The sequence below is a fragment of the Arachis duranensis genome, chromosome 9 (genome assembly GCF_000817695.3).
Source record: "Arachis duranensis cultivar V14167 chromosome 9, aradu.V14167.gnm2.J7QH, whole genome shotgun sequence".
In the NCBI taxonomy this organism is placed as follows: Eukaryota; Viridiplantae; Streptophyta; class Magnoliopsida; order Fabales; family Fabaceae; genus Arachis; species Arachis duranensis.
Window position 1 is genome coordinate 109,417,744 of NC_029780.3, and position 15,914 is coordinate 109,433,657.

General features: G+C 34.7%; 3 protein-coding genes across 5 annotated transcripts; 1 reads left to right on the forward strand and 2 right to left on the reverse strand.

Moving 5' to 3' along the window:
* Positions 1-310: 310 nt before the first annotated feature.
* On the reverse strand, positions 311-3,225 carry LOC107467096 (uncharacterized). Its single transcript, XM_016086133.3, has 7 exons — positions 2,891-3,225; positions 2,776-2,807; positions 1,786-1,883; positions 1,591-1,673; positions 1,174-1,251; positions 995-1,093; positions 311-863 (listed from the first exon to the last, which is right to left on the reverse strand). Exons 1-7 carry the CDS (start codon positions 2,972-2,974, stop codon positions 585-587), a joined length of 753 nt encoding a protein of 250 aa, XP_015941619.1. The 5' UTR covers positions 2,975-3,225; the 3' UTR covers positions 311-584.
* Positions 3,226-3,446: 221 nt separating this feature from the next.
* LOC107466918 (probable fructokinase-7) lies at positions 3,447-6,280 on the reverse strand. The gene is made up of 7 exons (XM_016085923.3): positions 6,092-6,280; positions 5,117-5,325; positions 4,727-4,939; positions 4,440-4,637; positions 4,059-4,199; positions 3,867-3,983; positions 3,447-3,777 (listed from the first exon to the last, which is right to left on the reverse strand). Exons 1-7 carry the CDS (start codon positions 6,111-6,113, stop codon positions 3,634-3,636), a joined length of 1,044 nt encoding a protein of 347 aa, XP_015941409.1. The 5' UTR covers positions 6,114-6,280; the 3' UTR covers positions 3,447-3,633.
* A 2,800-nt stretch (positions 6,281-9,080) lies between these two features.
* Positions 9,081-13,798, forward strand: LOC107466985 (O-fucosyltransferase 1). 3 transcript variants are annotated; one of them, XR_001587833.3, is made up of 10 exons: positions 9,081-9,373; positions 9,471-9,633; positions 9,769-9,847; positions 9,948-10,018; positions 10,105-10,193; positions 10,892-11,015; positions 11,097-11,380; positions 12,385-12,514; positions 12,687-13,401; positions 13,505-13,798. XR_001587833.3 is itself a non-coding variant. In XM_016085983.3 (9 exons), exons 1-9 carry the CDS (start codon positions 9,366-9,368, stop codon positions 13,275-13,277), a joined length of 1,539 nt encoding a protein of 512 aa, XP_015941469.1. In that variant the 5' UTR covers positions 9,081-9,365; the 3' UTR covers positions 13,278-13,798. The 3 variants fall into 3 exon arrangements, 2 of the variants coding, with proteins under 2 accessions (XP_015941469.1, XP_015941470.1); XM_016085983.3 differs by having other exon boundaries at positions 12,687-13,798; XM_016085984.3 differs by lacking the exon at positions 9,081-9,373 and having other exon boundaries at positions 9,486-9,633; positions 9,769-9,863; positions 12,687-13,798.
* Positions 13,799-15,914: the final 2,116 nt, after the last annotated feature.

Here is a 15,914-nt window from a genome sequence, read left to right on the forward strand (position 1 = left end):
ATTTGAATGCCAAAAAAAAAAAAAAAGAAAGAAAGAAAGATAGCAGCTGTTTCAGCGTTTTGAACTCCTTTCACTTTTGATGAATACGGAGAACACATTGAATGAAAAAGAATTCTTGGGTCTAGTTGTGCTATAAATTGAAACCCAGTTACAAGCACGGGTGCTGGTTTTACTTTAAAAATGAAAATGAAAAAAGAGGCATAATGATTGAAAAGTTCCGCCAGATGGTCAAGTTATTTTATATTCAAATTTTGTAAATCATGCTTGAGCGAACAATGCTATCTATCTGCAAGCATTTAAGAAGCGAGTATGAGTAGTACGAGACAAGTTGAATAATCACAAAGGAGAACCTAGCTGGACATATTGATTGTTCTTTGCCCGTAAGTAGCAGAGGAACAAGGCATTCACAGTTTTGTGCTAGACTGCTAGCCAATACAAGTGAGAAGCTCAGTCATTCTGTGACGATGAAAGACAACGTTTGCATGCTAATGTGTAGAAATAATGAACAGAAGGTAAACCTTGTACAAAAATTACGGACTTCTAACTCAATGAATTTACTGCAGTAATATCTTAGAATAACACTCTCATGTTCTGCCATCTACATCGAAGCCAGCCCCAGTCCAGCCAGGAGCTGAAGATCTACCTTTGGAGACAGCACCGATTCCTTTCCCTTTAATGTGGAAATTGACTTTCTTTTTAGTTCTTCCTTCGCCTTCATTAGGAGACTGGTGATGAGATCCAACTTTCTGACCATTACCTTGGTCGGGAATGCTCTCAGCTGATCCCCCACTTTCCCTTGCATTGGAAGCAGAGGATCCATCACGGGTTGAACCATCCTGAGAAGAACTTGCAGATTTCCCATCCTAATATAATTGAAATGCAATGTTTAAACATTTATTGCTATTATATATGTTTTTAAACATTTATTGCTATAATATATGTTAGAGGTCATCAGCAATATTAATATAAAATTAGTAAACTATGAAGGGCGTACATGATGAGAATTAGTTGATGCACGATTTGGATTCAAAGCTTCAAGTCGTCTTTTTAATTCCTCCAGCCTAGAAAACTGAGAATTACTGCTCTCTTGAACCTATTTAGAAGATTGTTATTATCAAATAAGAGAATATAGATTGTGTTAAGTATATTATATCTTCGTTTGGCAATAGTTACCAGATTGCTCAAGTCATCACATAACTTCTGCTTTAATGCCTCTTCATCCTTCACTACTTTTGATGCTGCCTCCCACACCTGACGCACACAGTCAAGATATTAAAATTACATTCGACGCAACTTATTGTTGCTGATAATTTAGAGGACCAAATCGCCCATAACTTCATTTAGTTACATGGCATCTACAGTGATTTAGTGATTTGAACAAAAGATTGTGAGGAAAGTAAAGCAACCCAAAAGCAAATCAATTACAGCAATGCTAAAAGTGAATCAAGATCTGAAGTAACGCAGTAACGTGGCATTTGACTAACACAATGACATGATACATACTTTCTTTTTGATTGCACAGATAACCAAAATATTGATATGATGAAAATAGCAAGCCAATACAAGATAGAGTTTATTAAAGTAACATACCTTCCGTGCCTGTTCTTCTTTGAGCTTGGCCATGCGAATTTTCTCTGTTTGTGTCTCTATTTTCTTTCTCAAAAGTTCAAGTGCTTAAACAATGCATCATGTATAAAAGTAAACCAAAATCATTCACCATAACAACCAGGGAAAAACAACCGTTTTAAATTTTTTCCATGAGAAGCAACAGTGACAGGTGGAAACCTGCTTTCTTTGGGCCGGCCGTGAGTTTCATCTCCATTGTAAGATTTGCAAGCTCACGTTCAACATCGCGAATTTTAGAATAGTTTTCTTGAATGTATCTGAAATTAGTTAAACAGAGATCAAGATGACAGACACTCTGCTTGCTTGATAATCTAACTATATGGTGGCAATAAATGGTGCCTCTATTACAAACAATCAACAATATGTAATAGTGGAGACAGGATGAAGGGGCGTCCAAAACTACATAGGATCATGCTTCTAAAATAGAGCATCTACTTCCTGGATCCTATGATTCATTAGATAAATTTGCTCACCCTTTGCTCAAAAACCTCAAAAACCTTGTCTGAATTAATTATTAGTTCACCAATAGGGAGAGGCATGATTATTCTAACCAATTTCATTTTCTATATAACTCATACACCAAATAACAAATTTAGCACAGCAAAATCGCACTAATATTAACAGAAAAACAACAGTCAAGTGTATACAAAATCATAAACATAGATTATCAGTGTTACCACCATCCAAAAATGCAATTAATTCCTTGCTGCAATTCGTAATATTCCAACATTTTAAACAAAGGTGCAAAAAACATCATCTCCACTTGACCACTTCCTTCTGCTACCATATTACCAGAACTTCAGTTAATAGTTAATACCATAATTAATAAATAATGCTATTGCTTCAACAGCTTGTTATTGCATCTTCAATCTTTCGTAGCCACAGGATTTTAGCTATCATTGCCAGGAGAATCATTGGATTATATAAAATTGATGTCCAATTTCTACCTCAATAGAACAAAAATTAAAATTACTCGTAAACCAAAAATCAGAGAAACAATGAATTCAATTCGACCATTGAAGTAAAACGACCTAAATTGAAACAATGCCGCAAATGCAACCGCACAAAAAGAATCAATAACCAAGCACAAACTCATCGCCAGATCCAAATGAACAAAAAAATAGCCAGAGAAAGAGAAAGAGAAGTTACCTGTGCAATTGAAGTTGCTCTTCTTCGATGATCTACAACAAGAAGGAAGGAAGCGAAGAATGAGAAAATGAGGTAACGACGGAATTGAATTGAAGAGCGAAGAATAGAGAAGTACCTTCTCGGTGTAGCTAATGACGGAAGCTTCTCGAGGGAGACCGTCAGGTCCGATCTCAGGGACGAACGACTGGTTTGAAGCCATTTCGGAAAAAATCTCACACTCCGGCGTGGGGTTTGCGATCTCCGAACAGCAGCGGCGCCCGCGGTTCGACGCCGGTTCAGAACACGGTTTTTGCGGGATTTAACCCAAATCGAAAAATCAAAAATGGCCTCTGATTTTTATATCTGGTTTTTATTTTATATTATACGAGTCTGAGTCTGTGTATGACGAGTTTTGCCTCATGCTTAGTTGCCTACCCACGTTCGCCAGTCACGAAAAGCCTTTGTTTTCTATCTTCGTAATTTTAGCTTTCTTTCTTCGAAATATTATGGATTTTTTATTTAATCACTGTTATCCAATAACATACTACTCATGTTGTAAAACTTTGTGATAGATATAATTAATAATATAAATTTAATTTCAGGCACATAAACGGGTAATTAATTTCTTCATATGAGAGATTAGGCAAGGCAGTAGTCACAAAAGAAGAAGAGATTTTTTTATCATTGGAGTATACAATTTTGTTAATTTCCTCTACTATAAATGAATCGATTTATTACAAAATCTATAGCTTGGGTGAGCAACGCAATTGAGCTTATTGTAAATGAAAAAATACAAAGTAAAAGATACAAAGAAGCTCAGGTGACCTAAGCCATAGCTTAACACCATATAGTAGTACATTTTTATAACAGAAGAAACTGTCAAGTGTTAATGGTTGTTGCTTCTAACATGAACTGCGCAACAGCTTCTTTGTTAGGTAGTGCGGGAATTGCACCTCTCTTTGTCACAGTGATGGCACCACATATGTTGGCAAATCGTAGCGCTTTCCGGAGTTGCTCCTCCTCCTAAATCACCATCAAAGTTCAGATTATTCATTGTATCATAACATGAAAGAAGCATTTGAAGAATCTTCAACTTGCATTATGTAAAAGACCTGTAAAATGCTTTGATCTGAAGCTATGTTGTAGAGAATCCCGCTAACAAATGCATCACCGGCCCCAGTTGTGTCAATGGGGTTAACTTTAACACCTGCCACCCGGCCTTTGAATTTCTGCGCACACAATCAACAATGAAACAAGTGCTTATGCCACTCACTGTCAAATGGACTACTTGGTAGTAAGCTTACCTTGGTGTAATATCTACAACCCTCTGAACCTTGTGTCACAATTAATAGCTTGAGATCAGGGTGAAAAAGCTTCTTTAATACAACATCATCATCGTTAGGGTCATCACCCTTGGTCAAAAATGTAATCTCCTCCTCGCTTATCTGCACATACATAAGATAATAACAAAAAAAAAAGAATGAAAAATGTTTATGGGGCACTTAGTTTTGTTTCTGTTGTTATTTCAGTTGATAAGTTTTTATCACATGTTACAAAAGTAAGACCCCTTTCCTTATTTTGTTGAAAGCAAGAAACCCAATAAATAGATGCAAATTGCAAAATGAAAACAGAAATCAAAACAAGAACGAAATTGGTGAAATGCTAAGTGTTATATAACATAATACCTTTATGATATCAGCTTTGTCCCATACACTCATTATACCTTTCTGAGCAGCCTCAGCTGATGGCCATAGTGCCAATCTCAAATTTGGATCATATGAGAGAATACAACCAGATTCTTTAGCGATTCGCAACGCGGCAAGATGAGCTGACTTGCATGGATCATGAATCAAGCTAATGGAACCATAATGGAATATTTTAGCCTGCCATCAAGATTACTATTAGTATGCTGACTAAAACCAAAATTCTTGGGCTAAAATTTTATAAACAAAAACATAAATTAAGGAAACACCTTCTGTATGAGAATTTTGTCAATCTCTGACTCATGAAGAAGCATATCAGCACTAGGGTTCCGGAAAAACAAGAACTCGCGCTCGCCATCGGCTCTAAGCGTGACAAAAGCTAATGCAGTTCTAGCTTCAGAGTCAAACCGCACGGCAGATGTATCAACAAAGTTCTGCTTTAAAATATCACATAACATATACCCGAATTCATCCTTTCCTACCTGAAACACACAGATGGCAAGGAATTAAGCTCTGATTATCTATTCAAGAAAATCAGGCAGACTCTTTCATCACAGAAAAATCTGATAAGTTGAAACAACATAAAGGGTGGTAAATGTCTTGAGTAACAAGAAACCAAAAACCATGTGGATAAACAGACATAGAATTGAGAGATATACCTTGCCTATGAAAGCAGATGAACCACCAAGCCTTGAGATGCCAACTGCTACATTGGCAGGAGCACCACCAGGAGCTTTCTTGAAAGCAGGTGCTTCAGCTAGTGACACTCCACCCACCGTTGGTACAAAGTCTATTAACAGTTCACCCAAGCAAACAACTAGTTCACTTGTTTTCTTGTCATCTTCTTGTTTCAAATCACCAGATTTACCTGCACGGACACAGTATCCAGGGTTTCAGAAATTTTCACTAGCTACAATCTAACTGCTTTACATAGAACACAATATACTGAAACTTTTGAAGGGGACCATGGCCTCTCTCAAGGTCTATGACTGTGACATGCTAAACCTGAATTCAGTTGTGACCTCTCTGTTCCCTTAGAGCCAAAATTCACAAATACCATAATGTAAAATGCAGTACTTTGAGATCAAATACTACAAGGAATACTCTAACAACCAAACACGATCTTCAAGTGCATTACCCTTTCCAGATTATGCACTTCACAATATAAAGATAAAATAGAATCTATACAAGACATAACAGCTAAGTATAGATAGATAGAATCATGTATTAAGCTCGACTCGGATACATTGCGTTATAAGAGAAAAGATTCCAACATGCATCATCATCATCATGATTATTGTCCACTCCATGCACTAATGGGAATCGGACCCCAGAAAATTGGTGTCAATGTGCCATCTTTTATTAATGAAAATATGCTCATATGACAACAAAATAAATAAATAAATAAATAAAGCAATACATTTAGACGTTATCTACAATCTGATTGAATGGAACGATTCCTGTGATAGCAAGAACCTAAAATCCGAAAAATTTCAAAGATGCAATCTTTAGCTCACAAATCAAGTTCCAGCCGAGGAAATGAATAAACCCACGTTAACTAAACAACAGGGGATTAATGTTGAGTACAAGAACAGACCTTAACGAATGAAAATTAAGAAAAGTAGATGAAAAACCTGAGGGGGTAAACTGGGCCATGGAGTTGAGATTGAAAGCGAGAAACAGAGTAATGGGAAAATGGAGAAGAGGAGGAAAAAGGGTATGTGGTTTGTTACGTAGTGAATAGTTTATAGTTACAGTGAGAGAGAAAGAAGAAGAGGGATGCGAGTAGGAGAGAAATCAGTTGGCTTTAAAGAGGATTAAAGAATCATAGATTGTGTTGTTGAACTGAAAGTGAAAAGTGAAAACAGAGGAAGGGGCAAAATGGATTTTCATTCATCAGCTACGTACTAAATTTTTGATGTTTTAAAATATTAAAATAATAAATTAAAAAAATATATAAAGGGAATTAACTCCTCCAACAAGAAAGAATAGAGGAATATAATTAGGATGTAAGTAAATTCGAACAACTGGATTATCCGATTATTAAGTTCAATCTGACGTAATTAGGATTTTTTTATTTAAGTTAAAAAATATAATATTTACTAATTTAAATAAATATATATATATTTACTAAAATACATTTAGAGTTATATCTCGAATATAGTGAGAGAAATCGAAAATCAAACATATCTCGGATGCAGTGATTCCGTTATGTGTAACAAGATTTGCTGGTCATATCTCAGGTGCACTCGAGATATGAACAAGAGAGCATCTCGAATACACTGCATTTGAGATATGCTCATATTCTGACATGGGCCACTGCGTCCGAGATATGTGTAAGGAAGTAAAACAAGGACACTGCATCCGATATATAGTCAAGATTATAATTAGGGTCTCAGCACCCAAGATATGTTGTACAATAAATTTATTTATAGAGACCATCCTAATACCTCTCCTCACACAATTCACAAACTATTAGTTTCTTTGTCTTCTTTCGATTTTGCTCTAATGGAGAACAATCAATACTTTTTTGTGGTGGTTTATTCGAATGGGATAGTCAGACACGATGATAAAGGAATGATATTTGAGTTTGACAATACTGTGATGCTGCGCACTTACCGGGTTGATACCCTAGATGCGCTAAAGACGATCATGATGCATAATATGGGAGGAGTAGGAACAAAGGAGGTCGGGAAGATTGCATATAAATTTCTGTATGCACTTTCGAACGGTGGATTTATGAACTGGTTATTCTGGATAGATGAGGATCAACATGTTAAGGTCATGCTCGACGTACATGTGCGACTCATGCCCCAACATGTGATGGAGTTGTATGCTGTGATCCGAGATGTAGTTGCTGGGGATGGGCTGTCTCCTCTGGGTTATGAAGTCGCGCCACTCGAGACGACACCAATCCACTATGTCTAGCCTCATGATAGTGCCGATGATTCCGACAATAAAGGCAATTCCACCTATGTTGTCGAGTCCGAGTCGTCGAGTGATATAGTATCAGAGGATGAGTTTGTGTTGGAGACTCCCAGTGATAGTGTTGGTAGATTTCTGCTACCTCCGCCTTTGGCCATTCCTCTACTGTCGGATGTTCCTAGCCATTACCAGACGTGGGTGTTCCAATGCGCCCCACTCGGATCCATGACGACGCATACAGTTTAGGGTTTAGATCTTTTGTTCCAATGTTGTCACTGTGATGTACTGATTGTTATTAAATGTATTTAATGTGTAATGAAGCATAATTTCTATATAACTAGTTACCTTCGATTGTTTTGGGACCATTTTTCATCTATAACATTACAATATTTTCATCGAAAACGCATACAATATATTTATAACATCAGATCTTGACTATATCTCGGATGCAGTACTCTTGTTTTGCTTCCTTGCACATATCTTGGATATAGTGCCCCATGTCAGAATATGAGCATATCTCGGATGAGTGTATCCGAGATGCTCTTTTGTTCATATTTCGGATGCCCCCGAGATATGACCAGCGTGTCCCGTATCACAAATCAATGTCACTACATTTGAGATACGTGTGTTTTTCGGTTTCTCCCACTGTATTCGATATATGACTCGAAATATAATTTAGTAAATACTTATACATTTATTTAAATTGGTAAATATTATTTTTTTAAATTTAAATAAAAAAATCCACTTAATTATATTGGGTATTAAATTCGATAGTTAAAATGGATAAAAAAAAATCTTATTGTACCTGATTTTAATTGGTTTGAATATCATATTGGAAAATCGCAAAATCAAACTGATCTGATTATCCAATTATTTAATATATTATATTAAAAAATAAAAAATAGTATTTATATAATTTTTATTAATTTTAATCTTAATCTACCATTTTTATTAACTTCAAAAAGCATATGAGCTTTGTGAAATTATTAAGCATACAATCAACCTAACTTATTATATAATGATTTTAAATGTAACTCTTCTGGACCTTCAAAAAATTATCAATAAAAATAAAATGCTCAATAAATCACGCAATAATTTCAAAAAATTTATAATCTTATACACTTAAATTATAAATTGCTTCAAATAACTTAAAAAGTTTTCTAAAAGTGAGGTCTTGTAATGATGATAATTTATATAATTTCTTTCATTGGTACAAAAACTTGTTTAAATTCTAATGAATTTTTATTATTTGTTTTTTTGTTTTTAAAAGACAAAATATCAATGAAAGATAGAGTGACACATAAAATTTGTATAGTTAAAACTATTAAAATACTATTATTTTCATATTCAAAACTATTGAAACTCTTTAAATAAATTTCATTATTCATTTATATCTCATCAATATCATTAAAATTGATGTCCTTTTTATCTAACCATCTTTATTATTTTTTTAATAGTATATATATATATATATAAGTATCTAATTAATTATACCTTCTTTTTTTGGTAAGGTAATTAATTATATTTTATGGTAAGGACTAAGGAGTAAAACTTTTTGTTCTTGGTCTTAGGAGTTTCTTTTTAGTATGATAGAACTCCTAATATTCAGTGTACACACTCAGTCACGGCTTAGGAGTTTAAGCTTTTAATTCTTTTTTTAATAAGATCCAATTTGTTTTTAACAGTGGCCATTTTACTAAACCAAAACTGAGGCCCATAATAGGGTCCAGTGCTTGCACGAAGCCAGCTTCCATTTTAATTTTCCTGAAGCCTTTCCACTCACAGTGACTTCGCCTTCTATCTTCCACCGCCGTTCGCCACCGACAACCAACACTGCTGGCGCCACATATGATAGCTCTGGCACTGCATCCATTTCTCTTCCATTATTAGCAACTACTGTTCCCTACTTCACCTTCATCCACTACCGAATAATAACGTGAAAGTTCTGGATCCGTAGAAGAACAGAGCCATTGGATCTCAACCATGAGGAGGTAGGGGATGAAGTAACGCATAGATTCAAGCTCGATTGTGACCTTGATTTCGGAGTTGAATCAAAATCACTGTATTGCTGTTGTTCATTTGTTGCAGAGCTGGCTTTCACAGGCAGCATGCAAGGCAAGGCGTAGGGTCAGGGTTCAAGGCCATGGTTGTGAAGCTCTCGGTTGCAGCTCTGGTGCTCTTGATCTGCACCGTATCTTTGTTCTACTCTTCAACTGGAACTTCAAATGCTCCATCCAGTTATCGCTCTGAGGTCGGTGCAAATCCTCACTCAGATTTTTTTTTTAATCTTACGAATTTTCTATCGAATGTTTAGATTCGCTAGCGATTTTTTTGTTCTCGATACGTAGTTTCATGTTTTTTTCTTTTTATTTTGATTGAACAACAGATCCGTTTAGCAGAACTTTGGAACAATGCTGATTCTGGTGGTTGGAAGCCATCTTCGGCACCACGAACCCATTGGCCCCGTATCTATCTGTTCTTGTAGTTACAGACTGTTTCTTATGTCATGCAAGATTCTGGAACTCTCTGTTGCTATAATTTGATGATAATTTGATGTTTTGGCAGCTCCTCCTACTGAGAGCAACGGCTATTTGCGTGTTCGATGTAATGGTGGGCTAAATCAGCAGCGTAGTGCAGTTTGTACCTTTTCCCTACGTCTGTAAACTGTATTATATGTGCTGCTATTGTGTTTATGCTGATAGATTGTGTTTCCGTGGTGTAGATATCTAATGCTGTTCTTGCTGCTCGAATCATGAATGCTACGCTGGTTCTACCTGAGTTGGATGCAAACTCATTTTGGCACGACGACAGGTAAGTATCTTAAATTTAATTCTTCACATACTTCTGACCTACAGCATATTATTCTTCAGATTCTGAATTCAGATAGTGTTTTGTTTGGGAAAGAAAGGACAAAAAGAGGCTAAGTTGTTTGTCGTGAACATATATGTTATTGTGCATTTTAAGTAAAACTTTTAGTTAATTAGTTTACATTGCTAGAGGTAGAAGTTAACGGTTTGAATATAAACATGAATATGATTTATGATGGAACACTATGATGTTACCTGATCTATTTTGCTCACTTCGCACCTAGTTTGACAGGGCTTAGTAATTGTTGTTATATTGACAAAGTTTTAATCAATTTCAAGTTGTTAATACATCAAGGAATCTTTAACTTTTTTTTTTTGGTAGTACTTGACTTGTATTAATTCCATAAATTTAGATTTGTATATTGTATAGTTGTAGCTATTATCAAATGCTAGCTACTTGATAAAATACTTATGAAAAAAGTGCCTTAAATCTATAGGTGGTTGACCTTAGCTAATTTGTAATGGCATATTTGTAATAGTGCCCAGTCTTAGTTTTAGTTAAAAACAAACTGAATCTTTTGGAGACGAAGCTAAACAGACATAAAATGCGGAATCCCCTTTTATGATTGTAGAGAAGCTGGTTTAGTCGACTATCGTGAAGCAATGTCAAAGTACAATATGTTCTTTTCTTTTTTTATGCAGTGGTTTCCATGGTATCTATGATGTTGAGCATTTCATCAAGACACTGAGGTATGATGTAAAGATTGTTGAAAGCATTCCAGAAAATCAGAAAAATGGCAAAAAGAAGAAAATAAAAGCATTACAGGTAGCTATGATAATTTGATCATTGATTAACAGTTGGAAATTATGTCTATTTTGTGGATAATGTTTGAATATTTTGATACAGATGCGTCCCCCTAGAGATGCTCCCATAAGTTGGTATACGACTGATGCTCTCAAGAAAATGAAGGAACATGGTGCCATCTATCTTACACCCTTTTCACATCGCTTAGCTGAAGAAATTGACAATCCTGAGTACCAAAGGTTGAGGTGCAGAGTTAATTATCATGCTTTAAGGTTCAAGCCGCATATCATGAAGCTAAGTCAATCAATCGTTGATAAGCTACGTGCACAAGGCCCCTATATGTCCATACATCTTCGGTTTGAGATGGATATGTTGTCATTTGCTGGGTAAGTTATCTGTGTTACAACACTGAACAATTATCTCTGCTGGTGCATGTTTATCAAATATCAATTGAGCTTGGACATTGGGTAAATGGTGCTTTGTGCCTTCCCCCAATCAAGAGTTAAATTGCATGCTTTTCTATGCATAGGCTATGATTTTCAGTGTGTAGTCCATGTTTTGTCAGATTATCTTGTAGCCATGTAGGTAAACTTGTCAGTAGGTTAAAATGAGGAGAGTTTCCATATATCAATGTACCTACATTGGTTCTCTAATTGCTACTCTAAAAGTATTGTATCAATATTTTCTCTAATGTTGGATCCCTGGAGAACATTGCATATTTCTTGATTGACAATTTATAATTTATGATGCATTTTTATATTTGATTTACTATCAAGCATATTTGCCCCAGTATGTTTTCTAAATGGTCTATCTCTTATAGGGCAATTTTGATGGTACACTACAGTTTAGCCTCAATTATTTTGCTGATTTCTTAAAAACTTGGTGTTAATACATGGAAGAGAAGAAGGGGCTATCGAGATGGGTTTGGGGCGGGAGAGAGCGTCTGTCTTTAGCTTGTGTTGAAACTTGAAAGCAATGTTGTCAAACTGAGATTCTACTTAGGATTGGAGAAACTGTATCAAGTGATAACGGGAAAATTTACTCGGTAGAACCATGGTTTTGATTCAGGGGAAGCTTCTGGCATGCTCTCTTATTTTAGCATATGTTAATCAATGGGGTTGATGTGTTTCAAAACAAATTTAGCTGCATGGTTTGAAGTATGAAGCAGTTGGGAACTTTTGATGTCATAATTGGAGTTCATTAAGTTCTCATGTATGCATCAGAGTCCAGGGATACCTTCCCATTAGTATCTTGATTGTTTGACAAATGCTGGTTGAAGACTGATTTATTGGTAGATAAATGAACTTCTTTTATAAATGAACTTCTTTTAAAATAAAATGTAATTCTTCAGTTGCGAACCTACTCATGTCAAATATGAATATGATTGTAGATGCTTTGATATATTTACACCTGAGGAGCAAAAGATTTTGAAGAAGTACCGAGAAGAAAACTTTGCACCAAAAAGACTAGTCTATAATGAAAGAAGGGCCATTGGGAAATGCCCATTGACTCCAGAGGAGGTAAAATCAGTTTGTTCTGAGCGTTTTTTACACTGATTGTGTCTGGTGAATGGTCCTTTAAAATCATGCTGCTGAATGCTGATTACAAATTTAGAATCTTTTGAAGATTATAATACCGGTGTTTTATTTAGGAGGATGGACTTAACTCTTTTGAAGATTATAATTACTGCAGGTTGGTCTTATTTTACGTGCACTGGGTTTTGACAATTCTACCAGAATATATCTAGCTGCTGGTGAACTATTTGGTGGGGAGCGATTTATGAACCCGTTTCGAAGTTTGTTCCCTCGACTGGAGAATCATTCTTCAGTGGAAAACTCAGAAGAGCTTGTTCAGAACACTAGGGGATTGGCAGGTTCTGCTGTGGATTACATGGTCTGTCTTCTTTCTGACATCTTCATGCCAACATATGATGGCCCAAGCAACTTTGCGAACAACCTCCTCGGGCATCGACTTTATTATGGCTTTCGGACTACAATCAGACCTGACAGAAAAGCTCTTGCTCCTATCTTCATCGACAGGGAGAATGGGCGTACAGCAGGTTTTGAAGAAGCTATTAAGAAAGTCATGCTTACAACCAATTTTGGTGAACCTCATAAACGAGTTTCTCCGGAGTCTTTCTATACAAATTCTTGGCCCGAATGCTTCTGCCAAACAGCTGCAAAGAACCCTGCTGACAGATGTCCACCAAATGATATTCTGAATATTCTCGATAACGGATTACAGAAAGAAGCAACAGAGCAGACAAATTCCACAATATCTTGAGCATAAACATATGAAGTACTCGGTGACTTTCGGCTGGTTATTCTTTTACTCTTCGGTAACGAACTGCTGCATGCCATATACGGAGAAGGGACGAGAGCTCCTCTTATCCGATCCAGATTTTCAGGTGATATTTTTTTTTATCTTCTCTCACTATGTTGTCTATCAAGGGAGTTATATAGTTAGATTTGAGAATTGAAGGCGCCCATTTGTATATTTGCATTCTTTAGTTATACTTGTGGACAATGGAAGGAAACCTACGACAGAAAATTTGATAACAGCGCTGGAAATGTGATTGGAATCATATGAATTTAGGAAAAAATTAACCACACAAATGATGGTCCTTGCCCTAGGCCTGTAATCGCTGTGCGTGAGGAAGCCATTACATAGGAAGGATGAAAACTATGGCAGATAAATTGTTAGATATTTGAAGGGATGCTAAAGTAACACTGTCAAATTTATGTTTTATTTATTTATATTTTCATGGATAGTGAGGGAGATTAACATAATCTCTGGTTCGATTATTCTCGCTTTCTATATTTATTCGATCATATATGTTATGACTGATGTTAATGTTATCGAACATTCAAATAAGATGCTGATAATTAAAAGAATATCTTAATTTTGATGGACATAGTGGAAAATGTTTTATATCATTTAAAGAGTAGTTATTTTTGCAGAGTAATATTATGTGATTAGATATATTTAAAAAATTATTTTATATTGAAAAATATTATAATTAAATATCCTAATATTTAAGAAAATGATTAAGATGGATATTGATATGAATTGATGGTGCAAAGTGCACACATACAAACAATTGACAATCGCCATTGCATCTTCTTTGATGCTGCGTCGGGAAAAAAAGGTTATCGTATTAAAATATGGTTGTTGTATGAGTACGAAAGATTAAATTTTGTTAAAGGTTATCCTATTCATCTAAGTATTTTTTTATTCAAGTTTTATTCAAGTAGGTTCAATACCAAATAAAATTATTTTTATTAAAAGAATGTCATTATATGTGTTTTATTTTTTTTCTCTCCCGCTCTTCTTTTTTGTGCTTCTTTTTCTTCTTTTTTTTTCTTCTTCTTTGATATACATCACGTCATCTTCTTTCAAATTCACGTATACTTCTCCTTTCGTCATCTTCTTCTTTTAAATTTACGTATACTTTCTCCTCTTTTTTTTTTGCGTATGCAGATTCTTCTTCTTCTCCTCTTTTTCTCCTCTTTTGTTATCGTAATTATCAACACCACTAATATTTTGCTAATAGGTTATTTTTCAATTGAATTGAATAGAATGCAATTGATAAATTGAATTGAATTGAATGGATACATGTGTTCCGAATTGAATTGATAATCTTTAAACGGAGGGGTTTTAAATTTAATTTTATATAATGGATTATGTTTCGCTCATTCAGTACTATACAATTGTTTTACCATGAGTACATGTTCGGTTTATTATGCAGAAAGCTGTTTGAATTTGATTTTATATAATGAATTATGTTTTGTTCATTTAGTACTATACAATTGTTTCTTAGTACGTGTTCGGTTCATTATGTAAAAAACTGTTTGAATTTGATTTTATATAATGGATTATATTTCGTTCATTCAGTACTATACATTTGTTTCACCATGAGTACGTGTTCTGTTCATTATGTAGAAAACTGTTTAAATTTAATTTATATATAATGGATTATATTTCGTTCATTCAGTACTATACAATTGCTTCACCATGAGTACGTATTCGGTTCATTATGCAGAAAACTATTTGAATTTGATTTTATATAATGAATTATATTTCGTTCATTCAGTATACAATTGTCTCACCATAAGTATGTGTTCGGTTTATTATGCAAAAAGCTGTTTGAATTTGATTTTATATAATGAATTATGTTTCTTTCATTCAGTACTATACAATTGTCTCACCATGAGTATGTGCTCAGTTTATTATACAGAAATTTGTTTTAATTTGATTTTATATAATGGATTATGTTTTGTTGATTCAGTATTATACAATTGTCACACCATGAGTACGTGTTTGATTCATTATGCAGAAAACTATTTGAATTTGATTTTATATAATAAATTATGTTTCGTTTATTTATTACTATACAATTGTTTCACCATGATACCCAAAAAGTTGTTTGAATTTAAATTTATATAATGGATAATGTTCCATTCATTTAGTACTATACAATTGTTTCACCATAATAACATATTCGGTTCATTTCTGTTCTGCACAATTCAAAACTATTTCTTTTCTTCACCAGGAAGAGAAGGAAGAAAAGACAAAAAAAATTATAGCAGCAACAACAACAAAAGAATGACGATAAGGAGAAAATATGTGAAAAAGAAGTAATGCGAAAAAGGAGGAGAAAAATGAGGAAGAGAAGAACGTGAAGAAGAAAACGCTGCTTACGTAAACGAGTGTGAGAAGAAGAAGGAGTAGTGCAGGAGAAGAAGAAGCACGTGAGAAGAGAAGAAGAAGAGAAGAAGCGTGAGGATAGATGAACTTGGATGTCAAAATTGTTTGATGTAGAGAATATCTCTTTGTTAAAATTAAAATAAAGATATAATTGCAAAAAATTAAATTATCTAATGGTGATAAGTCTAGATTGGATTAGGTAATATGTTTTTT